The sequence below is a fragment of the Podarcis tiliguerta genome (genome assembly GCF_965153285.1).
Source record: "Podarcis tiliguerta genome assembly, chromosome: Z".
Lineage (NCBI taxonomy): Eukaryota > Metazoa > Chordata > Lepidosauria > Squamata > Lacertidae > Podarcis > Podarcis tiliguerta.
The window spans coordinates 10,046,180-10,064,297 of record NC_139553.1 but is presented as its reverse complement, the minus strand read 5'-3'; the positions used below and the strand labels follow the sequence as shown (position 1 = coordinate 10,064,297).

The 18,118-nt window shown below is 41.6% G+C and overlaps 1 protein-coding gene across 5 annotated transcripts in view; it reads right to left on the bottom strand.

Moving 5' to 3' along the window:
• Window positions 1-17,768, bottom strand: part of CNTRL (centriolin) — a 68,294-nt gene extending 50,526 nt beyond the window's left edge. The window contains exons 1-7 of one of the 5 annotated variants that reach the window (XM_083422815.1): window positions 17,345-17,768; window positions 17,047-17,082; window positions 6,996-7,251; window positions 5,130-5,263; window positions 3,370-3,500; window positions 1,250-1,391; window positions 108-294 (exon numbers count right to left, since the gene is read on the bottom strand). In XM_083422815.1, coding sequence (XP_083278941.1) covers window positions 108-294; window positions 1,250-1,391; window positions 3,370-3,500; window positions 5,130-5,263; window positions 6,996-7,146 — 745 coding nt within the window. In that variant the 5' untranslated portion in view covers window positions 7,147-7,251; window positions 17,047-17,082; window positions 17,345-17,768. Of the gene's footprint in view, window positions 1-107; window positions 295-1,249; window positions 1,392-3,369; window positions 3,501-5,129; window positions 5,264-6,995; window positions 7,252-17,046; window positions 17,083-17,164; window positions 17,263-17,344 lie in introns of those variants that run through there. The other 4 variants (XM_083422813.1, XM_083422816.1, XM_083422814.1 and 1 more) reach the window with 4 other exon arrangements.
• Window positions 17,769-18,118: the final 350 nt, after the last annotated feature.

The window sequence follows — 18,118 nt, the reverse complement described above, 5'->3', positions numbered from 1 at the left end:
TTATTCTTCCAGCCCCTCATCATGTAAGATCTCAACAGGAATTACTTCTGAGTAGACATGTATTAGCTAGAACTGTTGTTTTATAATCCTATGATTATCATATTTACCTAAATTAAACCTCTCAAGAGCTTCTTCTCTGTCATGGTTTGTCACTGGCTGTCCCTCAAGATCTTCCAGTGACCTCAAATGGAATATGGTATACAGACGATAATGAGGAAGGTTTACAACAGGATTGTCTGCCAGAAACAGAGAAGTCAAGTCTTTAAGAGACTTCAGTTTAGCTACCTCATGGAGCTGAAAGAAAGGAGGGGAGGTACAAGAATTAGATATTCTTTGAAGCATGAAACATATTCCATTTTCTGCTTATAGACACATAATCTAACATAAAATATTAAATCAATTATTTATGTTAAAACTGAACCCAGACCAGTGAAATCATACTGTGTCAGTGATAACAAGGCATTAACAGTGTTACACAAAGGCAAAAAAACACCAGAGCTCCTGAGTCAAAATGTTAGGAGATTTCATTTGAGTGCTGAAACATGTGTTCCCAACAAGGGCGTATCTTTCCATGAAGAGATATGCCCCCCCCATCAGAACTGTTTCTCGAGTTTTCATCCAAGTCCTAAACACAAGTATTGTTCAGAGTGTTGTACAAAATGCCTCCAAGGGCTGTTGCCACTGGAGAGCCATGTGCCTATCAGGGGCACTCAGCCATAATTACTAATCTTCTCACTGAAGAACTCCTGAAAAGCTCCAAAGGCCTTCTGGAAAATAGTTTTGCAAGCTACTGCCTTAGCATATGTCAACATATAATTCTAATCATCATACAGTGGGAATCTCTGGGGGGAAATCCTCACACTGACACTTGCTCTTGCCTTTATGGAAAAATTGCTGGAACTATATGATTGTCTCTCATTTTCTAGTCCTCTTTACATTTCATCACATGAGAAATGTACCCTACTTCATCTTATCTTCCTTTAAAATCATGTATTTCTGTGATTTGTCACCAGATGAAAGCATTCACAGGTGCTTGGAAGGCTCATTCTTTAAAAGTAAAGAAATAATAATTAAATATAGCTAACTGGTACACATGGTTATTATCAATCTTCTACAGAGACAGCGATTTTCAAATGTCTATAAGTGTTATCTTAAGGAAAAGGCTTAAAGAAAGAAGTAAGCAGACAACAACTAAAATCCAAAAACAAGGAGTGTTCTGCAAGCATCGCTCTAAGTTGAAATCACTTACAGATGATATTTTGTTTTTTCTCAAATTCAGGATGCGCAAGGACCTGAGTTTCTTCCCTACCCATGCTGGGATGTGCTCAATCTCATTCCCAGCAAGGTTCAGCTTCTGTAAATTCTGTAGATGTTCAATACCTTCTATTTTACTGGTGAACAGAGAGAAATATTGAAGTTATATATTATAAGATGAACAACATCTGTATACCTTTAAGTTTCTCCTAGGACACAGGGAACATTTTCAAACCATGATTTCTAAAACCAGGAACAACTCCCATACGTGCTCACATCTGGCTTCATAGTTTTTTAAAAGGCTTAGCCACAAACACTGGAGACCTGTTGAATATTCTACTATTTCTTCCTAAACCTTTGGGTTTGGAGTCATGGAATCCTAGTGCTCTGCATCTGTAAAGTATGTTTTGTTTAGTCTACAAGCAGAAAATGAGACTCCAAGCCAAAAAGCTTTGAGGAATTACATTTACAGCAACCACAAGAAAGAATAAGATGCAATTACAATAGATGTTTGATAAATGATTATTTCATGTAAATTGAGTTCCTCCAAAACTATATGCAGCTTTTCGGCTTGATACCTGGTTTGGTGTTTGCATAACTGTTTTCATTTTGCTATTTTAAAACAAATATAGAATAAAACATATATTTAGGGAGGACAAATGATAGCTATCAAGATACTATGCCAGTAAATAAAATTTCTGAAATCAGAAAACTGTTGCAATATTGTTGGGGATTTTCAGGAATGTTAAGCAAAACTTCATTAAAATATTATTGTAAATACTATTGACTGTTTGGAAAGGTTCTATTTTGCGCTCCAAAAACTATACCATTCTAATCAGCATATGGTAGGAGGGAAATTGCTTGTGCCCTTCTCTGCTTTCGTTTGAAGAGGTTTATCATGCCTGCGTTGTTATGCCTTGGTGTTGTTGTTTTTTTAAAAAAACCCCACACAACTCATTGCTCTAATCCACATTTCATCATAGAAAAGCTGTTTCACCAAGTGAGGAAGTTACATCAAATGTAGTGTGTAGAAATCAATGGGCAGCCTGATCCAAAAAGATAGTGAAATGGTAGCATTCAGGTTTAGGCAACTTAACTTCACAGAGCTAACTGTGCAATCCTAGACATATCTATTCTGAAGTGTTGCAGCCTGACAGTGAAAACCAGTGTCCTCCAAAGTCCTATCATATTCCATGATGCTTACACCTAGGTAAATGGGGTTAGGATTGCAGCCTGTCATTTTAAATACAGACACTTGGTAATACCTGGTCTGCAAATCTATGTTCTCGCTCTGACCTACAAACAAACAAACAAACAAACAATTTATTATTTATACCCTGCCCATCTGGCTGGGTATTTCAAAGCAGTGGCATGCAGCAAAATTTTCTGTAGGGCAACAGTAAGGTCAGAGGTGCCACCTTGAGAGAGTAATTGTGGGGAGGACATCATGTATGTGAGCACTGCACCTCTCTCCCTAAGCCAAGCAGAAGATTCCCAGGTTTTGGGAAGGTAACAAAAGGGATCCTGGACCCGTCGGAGCATTGTGCCTCCTTAAGCTGGGAAGAAGTTTCCTAGACTTTGGGAAGGAGACACCAGGGGAACATTTAGGGGACTAGCTTAGTCCCCCTAGTCCACTGACCACTAAAGGAGCCAATTCCTAGGGGCCATGGGGACTTTGGACCCCACAATAACACATCGGAAGCTATGCTTTGGTTTTTGAATGTTCTGGAAGTCAAATGGACTTCCAGAATGGATTCTGTACGACTTCCAAGGTATAACTTACATATCCAGAGTGAGCAGGAACACAACCAATGTGGTATAGAATGTGGCATAAGACAGCTTCCCATGTTCTACCTCTACAATCATGAAGGATTTTAATACCTTGATGCCATTTCTGCATCAAATTATGAAAGCTGCTTTGCTAAAAAAGTACCAGGACCAAAACAAAAGCACTAGAGCTACAGACTCCTACAGCCTGGGTTATTTTTAGTTCTCTCTTTGGTGGAAGCTGTTCCTGTTTCATGGTTCACAATCCCAATGTAGCAACATTTTGCAACAATGAATCTTTTAATGCACCATACTAAGAAAACAGTATTTTGCTACAATCTTGCTTACCATATTTTGTTGAATGATAGATTGAGGGCACGTAGCTTTAAAAGTTTGTCTAGTTTTTCAATCTTCTCAATCAGATTGTTACTGAGATTGAGGACCTCAAGTGTACCACACTTCTCGAGATTTTCTAGGTACTGAAAATATACACAAGATATAAAACTACTAGAATAGTGTTGACAGTGAGATAAAACAGTAGCCTTCTATTTTTCAGAGCCATGCTGACAAACAATTAATCATGCTATCAACTGAGATTAATAATCGAGTGGAAATGTACCAACTGATTTTGAATTTTTTTTTAAGTTTCACCCAAGAGGCATTTAAAAACTTATTTTGAGCATCTTAAATATTTGGAGGCAGCTTCTCAAGTGGCCAAATTCAGAGATGTAAAACGGTTGTAAAAAACCAGCTTTATCTCAGTCTGATACTGAAAGACATCATTACTAGGTTTTCTGCTTACCTTTGGGCATAGCCACGATTTATTTTAGGGTGGCAGACTTTATGTTGGGGGGGGTGCAGAACCAAGTTATTTGTGATGCAATTGGTTAGTTAGTTAAATATTTTTATTTACTTATTTGAATTGGGGTAGGGGCACCTTTCCTCCCCTACAAACCTTTGGCTACACCCATGTGGTTACCCATCATTTTAAGCAAATGAACTCAATTGAATTAAAGTTATTTTAAGATGTGCCTAATTCTCTTCAACAGGACACCACGTTTTATTTTTCTTCCAATTGTCTTATTCACACTTCCTGGTAAACTATAGTCAATGGTTTGCTGTGAATGTGCTGATCTTGACCAATTTTTGCTCTTTCCAACTCATGCTAGAAGGAAACAAATTGCTGGTGTAACTTTACATTCAAATCAAGGATGATGCTTTGTTACACTACCCCCAAAATCAGGAACTGGAGCCATGATTTGTTCTTGATTTACTGACTGGGGTCCTTTAATCAGGGACATAATGCTAAGTCACGGGTTTATTTTGTTTTCTCCATGTGCTAGTGGGAAACAATATTCAGGGTAAAACATTAACTATGGTTTACTGCAGAGATAGCCAACATGGTACCTCCTCTAGATGTTCCCATTATCCCTTACCATTGGCCATGCTGGCTGGGGCTGATGGGAGTTTTAGTCCCACATATATAGGGCATACTAGCAACTCCTGGTCTACAATGAAATGTGAAATATGCTATTGTATTTAGTTTATTAAAATGGTGTCAGGACTTATTTGGGGAGCCTCCTGGCCTCTCAGAATGGGATCCAGCCAAGTGAACTCACTAGGAGTCTTTTTGTTTACACTACTCTCTTCAGGCACAGAAGGAAATAAAGGTGTAGAACATCAGCCTCTGTGATTTGCAATTTGTATGAATTATCTGCATTGACTACTCGATATAAATTCTGGAGAGCCTGGTTTTCCACCCTTGCTTGGGCTGTAGAAAGGTTATTGCTTTTAGATAAAACCTCTAAGCTAGGGAATTCACTTCTTCTGGTCTGGATAATTTGCCTTGATAAATAGCCCCAGAAGCAAGTCATTGGAACAGGGAGTACCAGCAATATATAGTATAAAAAATTCGACTGTATACTTTTTAAAAGGCATGATATAAAGTCAAGGACTCTATGGGTAGTTTTTGTAGGTAAACTGGAATGTGCAGTGGTAGCTCTATATGCAGCAATTTTTTTGTTCTAGGTGAATAGACACAAGTGTGACATTCCCCTGAGTCCCATCAGGGGGAAAGATGAGAGGAAAAATAATAATAAACATTATACCTTAAACTTCTTTCCCCCATCTTTGGCAAGGGAAAGATTTAGAGTAGTTACGCGTGCCAGATTTTCCTGTTTGGACAGCTTCTTGATAAGAGTCTCAGTTATGTATCTGATACCTGGACTGATACAGTTGTCATCTGAAATGAACAATAAGGTGTTGCTTATTGTATTGTATTGTGTGACAATACAATAATAGAAAGAAAAGCATTCAACTTAAAGTTTTGTCATAAAGGACAAAATATCTGATTGCATTAAAAAGTGCTTTTAGCATGTTCATAAAATATGTAGTATGACAAAGCAAACCTATTAGTGAGTTGTTTCTATCACTGAGCTAATAACTTTGGATACTGACACTTCCATCATAACCTCATAATGGTCTATGTTTATTGACCATCAAACTTGCCATTTGTCCCCTTTGCTTTCCATTATCATGTCTCTTTACAATAGGAGTGCCTAAAATGTAGCCCTCCAGATATCATTAGACTCCGATTCCTACTAGCCCCAGCTAGTATGGTCAAAAGTCAGGGGTGATAGTAGCTGCAGGGCAAAACATCTGGGGGGCCACAGGTTCTCCATCCCTGTTTTAAAAGTTCAGTAATTGTCTTTTCAAAGAAGGGTATTATCTTTCAATAATTCTTTTTCTATTTTTTATGGTTCCTGCCATTTCCCCTCACTTCTTCTCCTGAACTCTCTTCCTGAACATCTCTTACTTTAAAGGCATTCTTAAAAATTACTTTTCCATGAAACCTTTTGGCCTAATGCTTAGATTTCACTCCCAACTGAAACCAAGCAGGCATACCCTGTCAGAACACTTATCCCAACATGAACATACCCAGATCCTATGTTCCAAAGCTGCCAGTTTTTGTCTTTGGCCTAGAATGCCCCCTTTCAGAGCTTTCTGTGAATTATTGCTGGTGGGAAAACTGCTGCCTGCAGCTTACCATCCACATGGGTGCAGCTAAGTTCTCCACCATGGCAAGTCCAACTATCCAGCATTGCTCCTCTCTATAAGCACTATGCTAACTTCTCCACCATCCATTAATGTGGAGAATAGGGACAGAGTTCCAAATAATACAGCAAGATAAAAGAAACTAATCTAACAAAAACAAAAATAGAGAAAGTCCTCTCTCAAAGGTAGCTCTTAACTCTTGTCTCACACAGAAAGTGGTGGACCCTCCCACCTCTTCCTTTCTTCTCCCAGTCACTCACTCAGGGTCCTTCCACCAACCATGTTCTTCTCAGTGTGCCCTGCCTGGTGCTGACTTCAACAACTTTGTGCTGCCACATTAAAACATGCCATAGTTTTGGGCAAGGTGTGCTGGGACAACTGAAAAGCTCCTCTCCTGTGTCACCAACCTCTGACCTTCTTTTGGATGGGGCACATGGAGAAGGACCTCCGGTTCTGAACAAAAGAACTCTCTAGTGGGCCCTCTGGCACCTCTAAACACACTCAGCTGCACCTGCCTGAGAACATGTTGTGCTCTTATTATCTACAAAATGCTCTAAATAGATATTAGTTTCTGGAATGCTCTTCCTAGGGAGCATCACCTGGTACCTTCTGTTGATGTCATTTTCATGTCAGGTGAAACAAGGCATTGTGTTATTTCCTGTCTTTAACTCTTTTTTTCCTGTCTTATTATTATATGAAATTTTATCTTGGTATTACTGTTTTTATTTTTATAATTTGTTGAGGTGCCTGGAAATACTGTGCTCTATAGTGGAATACATAGTTATCAAACAATCAAGAAATAAAAGCTAGTTCAAAAGCCATATTCTATTGTTCCCCCACCAAAATAAAATAAAATCCGGGCATATGTCTAGATCTAAATGTCAGAAACGTATAGTTTAAAATGCTATTAACTACTATACCTTGTCCAATTGAAGATTCAGAGGGAATTCCTGTATCACTTTCTTCAGGTGCATTTCCTTGACGCCTTTTCCCCTTTGTCAGATAAGTAGCTGGAATACCTCGTCTGCTCAATGGAGATGGTGACCTGCTGCTTGAACTCACAGTAGACATTGGACTCCGAGTTCGAGATGAAGACAACAGTCTCTTTCTAAGTGGTGCTCTTTGTGGCTGGCCTTTCCTTATTGCACAGAATGCTGCATAGTATTAGGTGAAAAGCTACAAGCAGACAAACACAAGATCCTCTTTAAATCGTTTCCAAGGGCATAAAAATATTCATATAGCTGCTCAAATGTAATCTACAGATCTTAATTATTGGTTATGTTAAATGAACATTAAAGAAACTTTCTTTCAGAGCTTTTACAACTCTCATTCTTCATCCTTATTTTTAACTGTTTTTTCAAAAAGTGAAACTCAAAGTGACTTACAAAATGAACTTTAAAAATGAGGATAAACCAAAAAATAATAAGGAAAGCCACTAGTGCACACGTCCCTCAGTGCAACTTGCCTAGGCAGCCAGAGCTAACTCAAATTTCATGCCTTCTATCTTTGCTTACTTACCACGTCCTCAGTTTGCTTTCAGGAAGCTGTGGTTTCCCACACCACCCCCACTAGTGCAGAAACACTTTAGCTTATATGAACAGTTTCTGTTAGAGTTGTAGGATAAGAAAACCAGGCAAAGAAGCAAACTACCTTAGAGATTCCTCCACCTACAACTACTCTCTTGAGTAGGAGTAATGTCAGTTTCCTGCCTATTACAGTTATAAACATGAATGGCAAACATCAGGCCTGTTTTCTCCTTAACTGTTTCATCAAAATGGGAGGCAAACAGATGACAAATGGTAAACACACACACACATATACACCAGAGAACAAACAACTAAAACTGAGATTTGTAGGGTGGAAGTCTACACCTAAGAGTGTTTTGTGCCCAGCATGTGTGTCCCTCTGTGTGTATTATATGTAATACCCTGTGTTACATAACACATTGCCTTCCCAAGAATACCTAAAGGCAGTTCAAACTGTTTCTGTTGCTAAAGCACATCTACTATCTGCCATCTCATTTGGACAGTAACAAAGAGCAGATCACAACATTAATTTTAGTTCACTTGATATATAAAGCATGCACCTTTTGATGACTCATATGGTCTCTGCTGTAGGCTCTTCAAAGCAACCAGTCATATAGCCCAAAGCTAACTTAAAACTAAGGCCATTGTTTATTAAACTGCTACGCTAAGGTACTTCTCCCTAACATTCTCTGCTGCTATGAGTCTGCAGAAGGAAAGTAAAGTACACTTTAACCTCTGCCACCAGTCAGGGATCCAATGGCCAGGGAAGACCATACCTCTTGTCTCCTAGGAAGCAGGTAAGGCAAAAGGTAAATGACCTCTGGACGGTTAGGTTCTGTCAAAGGCGACTATGGGGTGTGGCGCTCATCTCACTTCAGACCAAGGAAGCCAGTGTTTGTCCACAGACTGCTTTCTGGGTCATGTGGTCAGCATGACTAAACCACTTCTGGTGCAACAGAACACCATGACGAAAGCCAGAGTATACAGAAATGCTGTTTCCCTTCCCATGGCAGAGGTCCCTATTTATCTACTTGCACTGGTATGCTTTTGAACTGCTAGGTTGGCAGAAGCTGGGACAAAGCAACAGGAGCTCACCCTGTCCGGCAGATTTGAACTACCAACCTTCTGATCAGCAAGCCCAAGATGCTCAGTGATTTAGACATAAGTGCCACCCGTGTCCCCTCTCCTAGGAAGCACATCATGGCAAAAGAGAAATGAATGTGGCCCAATTCATTGGCTGCAGAAGGAGAAGCGGCACAGAGCTTGCTTCTGTCCTCTCTGGCAGAAATAACACTCAGCTACAACTGCCAGTTGCCCTGAGTGTGCACAGCCAATTGGTCTCTGCCAAAGGCTTCTTATTTGTGTTAATGTAAAGGCAGGGAGGCTCAGTTTTCCAGATCAAATACAGCAGGGACATCCAACTCCATAGATTGATCAGGAACACCCCGGGATCATAGATTGGCCAGGAACACCCCATTCTTTTTCATACATGTCTATTAGATTGTGAGTCTGCAGGCAAGGACTGAATTATCTTCTAATCTCTCTGCAACACTTGGAAACAATGGGTTCTTTATAAGGTAAGAATAGCACATTTATTATTTTAACTAGCTTCTTAAACACTTGTATAACTAACAAAACTAACATTGTGAGGCTGAGATGAAAAAGAAAATTCAAAAAAAGAGTAATTTTTTGGGTTTTAGCCAATGCTAATCCCACTCAGTGTAGAACTATTGAAAATAATGGACAAAAGTAACTTAGATGCATTAATTTCAATGGGTTTACTCTGAGTAGCAGTGCTATTTTTCTAGAAAAAGAGATGCTGGAACTTACAATGAATACCTCCCTTGTTCTCTTAGAATGGCAAAGGTGCTCACCTGAGAGGTGCAAGAACTGTGTTCTGGCAACTTCCGGCTGAAAAAAAAGCCCTGCTGAGTAGAGCTCGGTTGACAAAAACCCTTTTGTCATACATGCTCTAATTTATTTCACCTAGATTTTAATACTCATAATCCTACATATCCTGCAAACAGCTTCATTGATTTGTTTAATCTGCCCACATATTATAGAATCATAGAATCATAGAGTTGGAAGAGACCACAAGGGCCATCGAGTCCAACCCCCTGCCAAGCAGGAAACACCATCAGAGCACTCCTGACATATGGTTGTCAAGCCTCTGCTTAAAGACCTCCAAAGAAGGAGACTCCACCACACTCCTTGGCAGCAAATTCCACTGTCGAACAGCTCTTACTGTCAGGAAGTTCTTCCTAATGTTTAGGTGGAATCTTCTTTCTTGTAGTTTGGATCCGTTGCTCCGTGTCCGCTTCTCTGGAGCAGCAGAAAACAACCTTTCTCCCTCCTCTATGGGACATGCTTTTATATATTTGAACATGGCTATCATATCACCCCTTAACCTCCTCTTCTCCAGGCTAAACATGCCCAGCTCCCTTAGCCGTTCCTCATAAGGCATCGTTTCCAGGCCTTTGACCATTTTGGTTGCCCTCCTCTGGACACGTTCCAGTTTGTCAGTGTCCTTCTTGAACTGTGGTGCCCAGAACTGGGCACAGTACTCCAGGTGAGGTCTGACCAGAGAAGAATACAGTAGCACTATTACTTCCCTTGATCTAGATGCTATACTCCTATTGATGCAGCCCAGAATTGCATTGGCTTTTTTAGCTGCCGCGTCACACTGTTGGCTCATGTCAAGTTTGTGGTCAACCAAGACTCCTAGATCCTTTTCACACGTACTGCTCTCAAGCCAGGTGTCACCCATCTTGTATTTGTGCCTCTCGTTTTTTTTGCCCAAGTGCAATACTTTACATTTCTCCCTGTTAAAATTCATCTTGTTTGTTTTGGCCCAGTTCTCTAATCTGTCAATGTTGTTTTGAAGTGTGATCCTGTCCTCTGGGGTGTTAGCCACCCCTCCCAGTTTGGTGTCATCTGCAAATTTCATCAGGATGCCCTTGAGACCATCATCCAAGTCATTGATAAAGATGTTGAATAAGACCGGGCCCAAGACAGAACCCTGTGGCACCCCACAAGTCACTCTTCTCCAGGATGAAGAGGAACCATTGATGAGCACCCTTTGGGTTTGGTCAGTCAGCCAGTTACAAATCCACTGAGTGGTAGCATAGTCAAGACCGCATTTTGCCAGCTTCTTTACAAGAATATCATGGGGCACCTTGTCAAATGCCTTGTTGAAATCAAGGTAGGCTACTTCCACTGCGTTCCCTTCATCCACCAGGCTTGTAATTCTGTCAAAAAACGAGATCAGGTTAGTCTGACATGACTTATTTTTCAGAAATCCATGCTGATTATTGGTGATCACAGCATACCTTTCTAGGTGCTCACAGACTGTTTGCTTAATGATCTGCTCCAGAATCTTCCCTGGTATTGATGTCAGACTGACTGGGCGGTAATTATTTGGGTCCTCTCTTTTCCCCTTTTTGAAAATAGGGACAACATTTGCCCTCCTCCAGTCTGCCGGGACTTCACCTGTTCTCTAGGAATTCTCAAAGATGACTGCCAGTGGTTCTGAGATCACATCTGCCAGTTCTTTTAATACGCTTGGATGCAGTTCATCTGGCCCTGGAGACTTGAATACATCTAAACTAGCCAAGTATTCTTGTACTATCTCCTTAGTTATTCTGGGCTGTGTTTCCTCTGCTGAATCATTTGCTCCAAATTCTTCAGGTCGGGCATTGTTTTCTTTATCGGAGAAGACTGAGGCAAAGAAGGCATTGAGGAGTTCAGACCTTTCTGTGTCCCCTGTTTGCATTTCACCATCTTCTCCTCTGAGTGACCCCACTGTTTCTTTGTTCTTCCTTTTGCTACGAACATACCCATAGAAGCCTTTTTTGTTGCTTTTAACCTCTCTAGCAAGCCTGAGTTCATTCTGTGCTTTAGCTTGTCTGACTTTGTGTCTACACATGCTGGCTATTTGTTTGAATTCCTCTTTGGTGGTTTCCCCCCTTCTCCATTTTTTGTACACATCCTTTTTTTAATCTTAACTCAGATAAAAGTTCTTTAGATAGCTACCCTGGCTTATTTAGGCACCTTCCATGTTTCCGTCTCATTGGTATTGCCTGAAGTTGTGCTTTTACTATCTCCCTCTTAACAAACTCCCAGCCATCATGAACTCCCTTTCCTTTTAGTATTACTGTCCATAGGATCTCACCCAGCACTTCCCTAAGTTTTATGAAGTCGGCTTTCTTAAAGTCAAGAAATTGAGTCCTAGTATGCTTGGCTGCTCCTTTCCGCTGTATAGTAAACTTCAGAAGAGCATGATCACTCGCGCCTAATGATCCTTCCACTTCTACCCCACTAACCAGGTCATCAACATTGGTTAGGATCAGATCTAAAATGGCTGTTCCTCTTATTGCTTATCCCACTTTCTGGACAATGAAGTTGTCTGCAAGGACAGTGAGGAATCTGTTTGACCTTATGCTCTTGGCTGAGTTTGACATCCAACAAATATCCGGGTAATTGAAGTCCCCCATTACTACTATCTCCCTTCCTTTTGCATGCTTGGCCATCTGTTCCAAGGAGGCATCATCTATGTCCTCCGTTTGGCTTGGGGATCTATAGTAAACTCCCACAATGAGGTCACTGTTATTCTTCTCTCCCTTAATTTTGATCCAAATGCTCTCACTTTGGCTTTGAGGTTCTAAATCTTGGATCTCTTCACAGGTATACACATCCCTGACATATGCCACTCCTCCTCCTTTCTTGTCTGGTCTGTTTCTCTGAAATAGATTGTATCCCTCCATTATTACATTCCAATCGTGGGACTTATCCCACCAGGTTTCAGTGATGCCTATTATGTCATATTTAGTTTGCTGTACCAAGAGCTCAAGCTCATCTTGTTTATTTCCCATGCTGTGCGCATTAGTGTACAGACATTGAAGTCCATTAATCCTTCCCCTGTGTCTCTTATTTAAGGATTTTTTCCTCCCACCACTAGGTCTGCGTGCTGTTTGCTCCATTTGGTCTATGACATTTGGATGATCATCTTCATCAACTGATAGACTCCTACCTTCAGGAGCACTGTCTCCCTCCCCCACATTAGTCAGTTTAAAGCCCTCCTGATGAGGTTTCTGAGATTTTTGACAAAAACATTCCTCCCAACCGTTGTGAGGTGCAGCCCATCGCTTGCCAGAAGTCCATCTTCAAGAAACTGCAGTCCGTGATCTAAGAATCCAAACCGTTCCTGTTTACACCATTTGCAAAGCCAGCTGTTCACTTCCACTATTTTTCCCTCTCTCCCTGGGCCACGTCGTTCAACTGGGAGGACAGATGAGATGACAATTTGTGCATTTAATTGCTTCAATTTCCTGCCCAGAGCCTCGTAGTCTCTTTTGATCTTCTGGAGGCTATTGCTTGCAGTGTCATTGGTTCCCACATGAACCAAGAGGAAGGGGTATTTGTCAGTGGGTTTTATGATTCCTTGCAGTCATTCAGTTACATCTTGGATTTTAGCCCCGGGGAGGCAGCACACTTCCCCAGACATCTTGTCAGGCCCACAGATCACTGCTTCTGTTCCCCTCAGTAGGGAATCCCCTATCACCACTACACGCCTCCTCTTAGGTTTGGTCGGGGTTCTTCCGTGAGCTGTCCGTTCCAAGGTCGCCTGCACATTCCCTGAGGACTGACTTTGCTGCTCGTCTTCATATACCTGATCGACTGTAATGAGGGAGAGATCCTCAAATGGAGTCTGCTCTTCGTCTTCCATGCTAGGGGAGAGGACCTCAAAGCGATTGTGTATTTCTAAACAATCAGAGCGAACCCTGGGCCTCCTACTTCTTTGAGTCACGTTTCTCCATATATCTGGCTCCTGTGTTGGTGAACTAGCCTCCTTCTCAGGGGAGTCCCCTGTCTCCTCCTTGGTGGAGACGGTGTGCTCTGTTGCTTCCAAGAAGAGCTCCAGCGCTCTAATTCTTTGGAGCGTAGCTACACGTTCTTCCAGTTGCTGGACTTTGTCTTCTAAGATGGCAATCAACATACAATTGCTGCAGGTAAAGCTGCCTGCAACCTTTGGCAAGATGGCAAACATCGCGCAGGAACCGCAGGCGATTGCAGCTGTTCCCTCCCACTCCATCTTGAGAACAGCGAGGGGGTGGCTACAGCGGTCCTCCATCATAAAAAGCGTGAAGACAGGACAAATAACTCCCCCCCCCAAAAAACCTAGGTCTCCCCCAACAAACGTTTGAGACTAGCTCCCCTAAATCTAAAAGATGGATCAAACTGTGCGCGCCACTGCCCTGCAAGCTCTGATAAGCTCCTCCCACAGCTAATCACCTGCCTCAACAGAAACCCTGCCCCCTCTGACACAGGGAGAGCAGCTAATCAGCCACAAAGAAACACACACACAAGAAAACCCTTTTTGCTCCTTCTTCAGCTGCTGCCCTGCAAGCTCTGATAAGCTCCTCCCACAGCTAACCACCTGCCTCAACAGAAACCCTGCCCCCTCTGACCTTTGCACAGGGAGAGCAGCTAATCAGCCACAAAGAAACACACACACAAGAAAACCCTTTTTTATCTTTCTTTCATCTTCACTTTTTCTTTCCTAGCTCTTTAACATTGTGGTTGGTGGTTAAATACTTCAGACTCGTTTGATACTGCTCTTTATCCTTGTTTACTGAAAGCATCATTAAAAGACACATCACTCAGAGTAGCTTATTTTTTTAAGAGCTGTCTTTTTGATGATGCTTTATAAAACAAGCCAATGTAACTTCAGACAGAACTTTGTTTTCATATCCATATGATGTTGGACAAGAATCACCATATTGTACATCACAATCCCACACACTCCTAGAAGTAGATTGTCTCCAAAATATGAAAGACATGAACGCTCAAAGCAGAGAGGTTGAAGAAGCTGGGAAACATGAACAGCCTCCCCCAACAATGTGGCACTTGAAAGAAGGGCAGATTATTTATTACATCTTTATCCCAATCATTCTTCAAGAAGCATTGGGCCACATGTGATACAAAGGCATTTCCTAGAGGAAGCTTTTTTTGGAGTGTGTGTGAGTAGGATTTGCAGTGGCCCAAAGCTTATTTGGGGCTGCACACCTCCAGTTCTTTGTTCATTTATATGTGTATTATTAGCATAGGGGTGCTATGTTTAACAGCATCTTGTATCAAAACTGTGTTGGACTGGACATGATGTTATTGTGCTTCATACAGGGCAGTTTCCCTCTTGTAGAAAATAATGTTTTCACTTATTCTGGGATGGGAAATCCCCAGTTTTTCATTCATGTGTGGCATGAATGAAATATTAAAGTCCCTTGTGCAAATACAACACTTTTAAACAGAGAAAATGCTGTTGCTTCTGGTCATTGTGATGTATGAAATAGGGTAGCCCTGTGATTATATATTGGTGTGCAGAACAAGTACCTTATTTAGGCAGCTTATTTACTATCCTTAAAAAGAACTGCTTCTTTTAATCATGCTGCTCTATTTAAATTTTTTGCATAAGAAATTGGGAACTAGACACCAGCCTCGAGCTCTTAGCATGCTGTCTGTTCACCAATGAAACGTCTGTCATGAAAGGCTTGCAATCCTATACTCGCATATTGACAATAAATTCCTTGCACTCTATGGTTCTTACTCCTGAATAGACATGCACTGCAGATTGCATTGGAGATTCTTAACTGTGCTAAACTATACTCAGGTAAACCTGACTCAGTTTAGCAGGAGCTTTAGTTCATTCTCCCCTGTGGGTGGGGTTCCTCATCTTTTCTGGATTACCAAGAAAGTTGGGTAGAAAATAGGGCTGCTGTTGCTTGAATTTGTTGTTTTAATTTGCTACATTAGTGTGCATTATTATTGCATTTCATTTATGAATAGCTTCCCATGAAACACCTTGAAGAAAGTAACAATAAAAACACCAATAATAAATCAACAGTAAAAACAATTTCAAATCCAAGACAGACACAGACTGGGATAAAAATCTCTACTTTAAAGGATTTTTGAAAAAGGAAGGTAATAATAATATTTTTCTATTATTATTATTTATCATCATCATCATTTATTTATTTATTAAGCAGGACATAGAAACAGTGGTATAGGATAATCATATTTAAATTGCACTGATATGCAATGAAATTATGATTATTTTTTAAAAAGACGACTGACATGTAATGCGAGTATTTTTTATTATGAACATTATTTTTAAATTGCACTTCTCTCTTTCTTACTACAGTCATACCTTGGCTCCTGAACTCATTGGTACTCGGACCTTTTGGCTCCCAAATGCTGCAAACCTGTGAGTGTTCCGGTTTGCAAACATTCTTTGGAACCCAAATGTCCGACAGGGCTTCCGCGGCTTCAAATTGGCTGCAGGAGTTTCCTGCAGCCAATTGGAAGCTGCGCTTTGGTTTCTGAACGTTTTGAAGTTCCGTTCGACTTCCAAGGTACGACTGTATTCTGTTTGCAACCCTGGAAGACATGTAGTGTGCTTTATTTTAAAGGATTTGGTTGTATTCAGCTAAGTTCTACACTGAGGACACACACTGAAAATAACAGATCTAAGTAAGTTATGCTCATTATTTTCAGTAGGTCTGTTTTCTCAGTAGGAACTATTATTATTGATTTATTAATCACCTTATAAATCACCATCTCAAGGCAATTTACAGATAAAACAATTATAACCAGGTACACTTAAAACAGAAGGGACGCGGGTGGCGCTGTGGGTTAAACCACAGAGCCTAGGACTTGCCGATCAGAAGGTTGGCGGTTTGAATCCCCACAACGGGATGAGCTCCCGTTGCTCGGTCCCTGCTCCTGCCAACCTAGCAGTTCGAAAGCATGTCAGAGTGCAAGTAGATAAATAGGTACCGCTCCGGCGGGAAGATAAACGGCATTTCCATGCGCTGCTCTGGTTCGCCAGAAGCAGCTTAGTCATGCTGGCCACATGACCCGGAAGCTGTACGCCGGCTCCCTTGGCCAGTAAAGCAAGATGAGCGCCGCAACCCCAGAGTCGGCCACGACTGGACCTAATGGTCAGGGGTCCCTTTACCTTTACTTACACTTAAAACAAAAACGAAACCTTAACAAATGAACACTCGTAGTAATACTTGTCATCGCATATGTGACAAGTGCACACAAGCGGAGCTTCTTTCTGTTTAAAAAGGAAAGGTCAGAGCTTATTTCGTTCCTTTTCTTCCTCTGGCCCCACCCCCCTGAAACTACTCTTACCATTCACCCTGTTAAAACATAAATTTATGCTGAAAGTGTGTGGGATAGAAATTATTTATTTATTATTTACCAAAGTTGCCCGTTGTTTATTATTGATTAATTAATTGAGGAGCACAGGGCGATTTACAGTATAATGATCCTGCCCACGGCAACCCTAAACCACTTACAACCAGACAGACAATAAAGCCCACTTAGATACATTAAAACCATGAGGAAAGAGAAACACATTTTAAAAAACATCCCATCCACTTACTTCTAAAAGTCCACAAATAGCCAAATAATCAAATATCTAGAAAGAGAGAGAAAATAAACTAATCCTTCCTCCTTCCCTTAACCTGTGTGGGGGCCCTGAGGTCCGACACCCCAAACACCTCCCCAAAGAGAGTAAGTAAGGTCGACCCGACTCCTCCTTCCCCCTTGGATGCGCTGAAGGGACGAAGCCACTCAACGGCAGCCGCCCAACGGCCAATTCCCGCCTGCGTTCCCTGAGGGCGCCGCTTTGATTACTCCCGTCGCCATGGCAACCCCTCAGGGCGCGGGCCGAGCCTCACCGTCACGGCTGACATCGAGGGCTTGCGGGGGAGCCGCTGCCGGGCTCGCTCGTGGCCCGGCTCGCTTTTATATATATGTCTTCTCGACCGTCTTCCCTTTTCCTTTTTCCCTCCAGTTTTGAGACTTGATGGAAATTAAACAGGAAGGCGGCGGCTCAGCGCTCGCCGGTGAGGATTTGCCTCACGCTGACAAGCGGAACCTTTTAACAGCCCGGCGACGCCATCTTTGATAGCTTGAAAAGGAGAGAGAGGGTTGGAGCACGGGGGCTGGGCTGCCCGCAGTGACCACGCCCCCGCCCCGCCTCCTCGCTGTCTCTTTTTAACTGTTCTTCGTCCAGATTTAGGTCGTTGGGCGCTTTCCCGCCTTTTATTGTCAATGTCCCCGCCTACTGTTTCCGCGTCTCTTAGTATGGCTTTTATAACTAACTAGCCCCATCTAGAGGCGAGTCCTATAGAGTTAAATGGGACTTAAAGTTAAATGAGCTTAAGGTTATAGCCTCAGGCTGCAATGTTGGATCCACTTACTTTGGAGTAAGCCCCATTTAACTCAGTGGGAGGCTTGTGTATAGGTTGGTACTGTTGTTTTGTTTATTTGTATTTATTTCAAAATGCAGACCCTCTGGGAAAAGTGTTGCGCAGAACGTGTTCTCTCTCTCTCTCTCTCTCTCTCTCTCGATATTTGATTATATATAACGCATAAACACCACGTCTTTTTACCTGACAGAGACTCAAGGCAGAGTACACATTAAAATAAGAACCCCTAAAAATATAGGA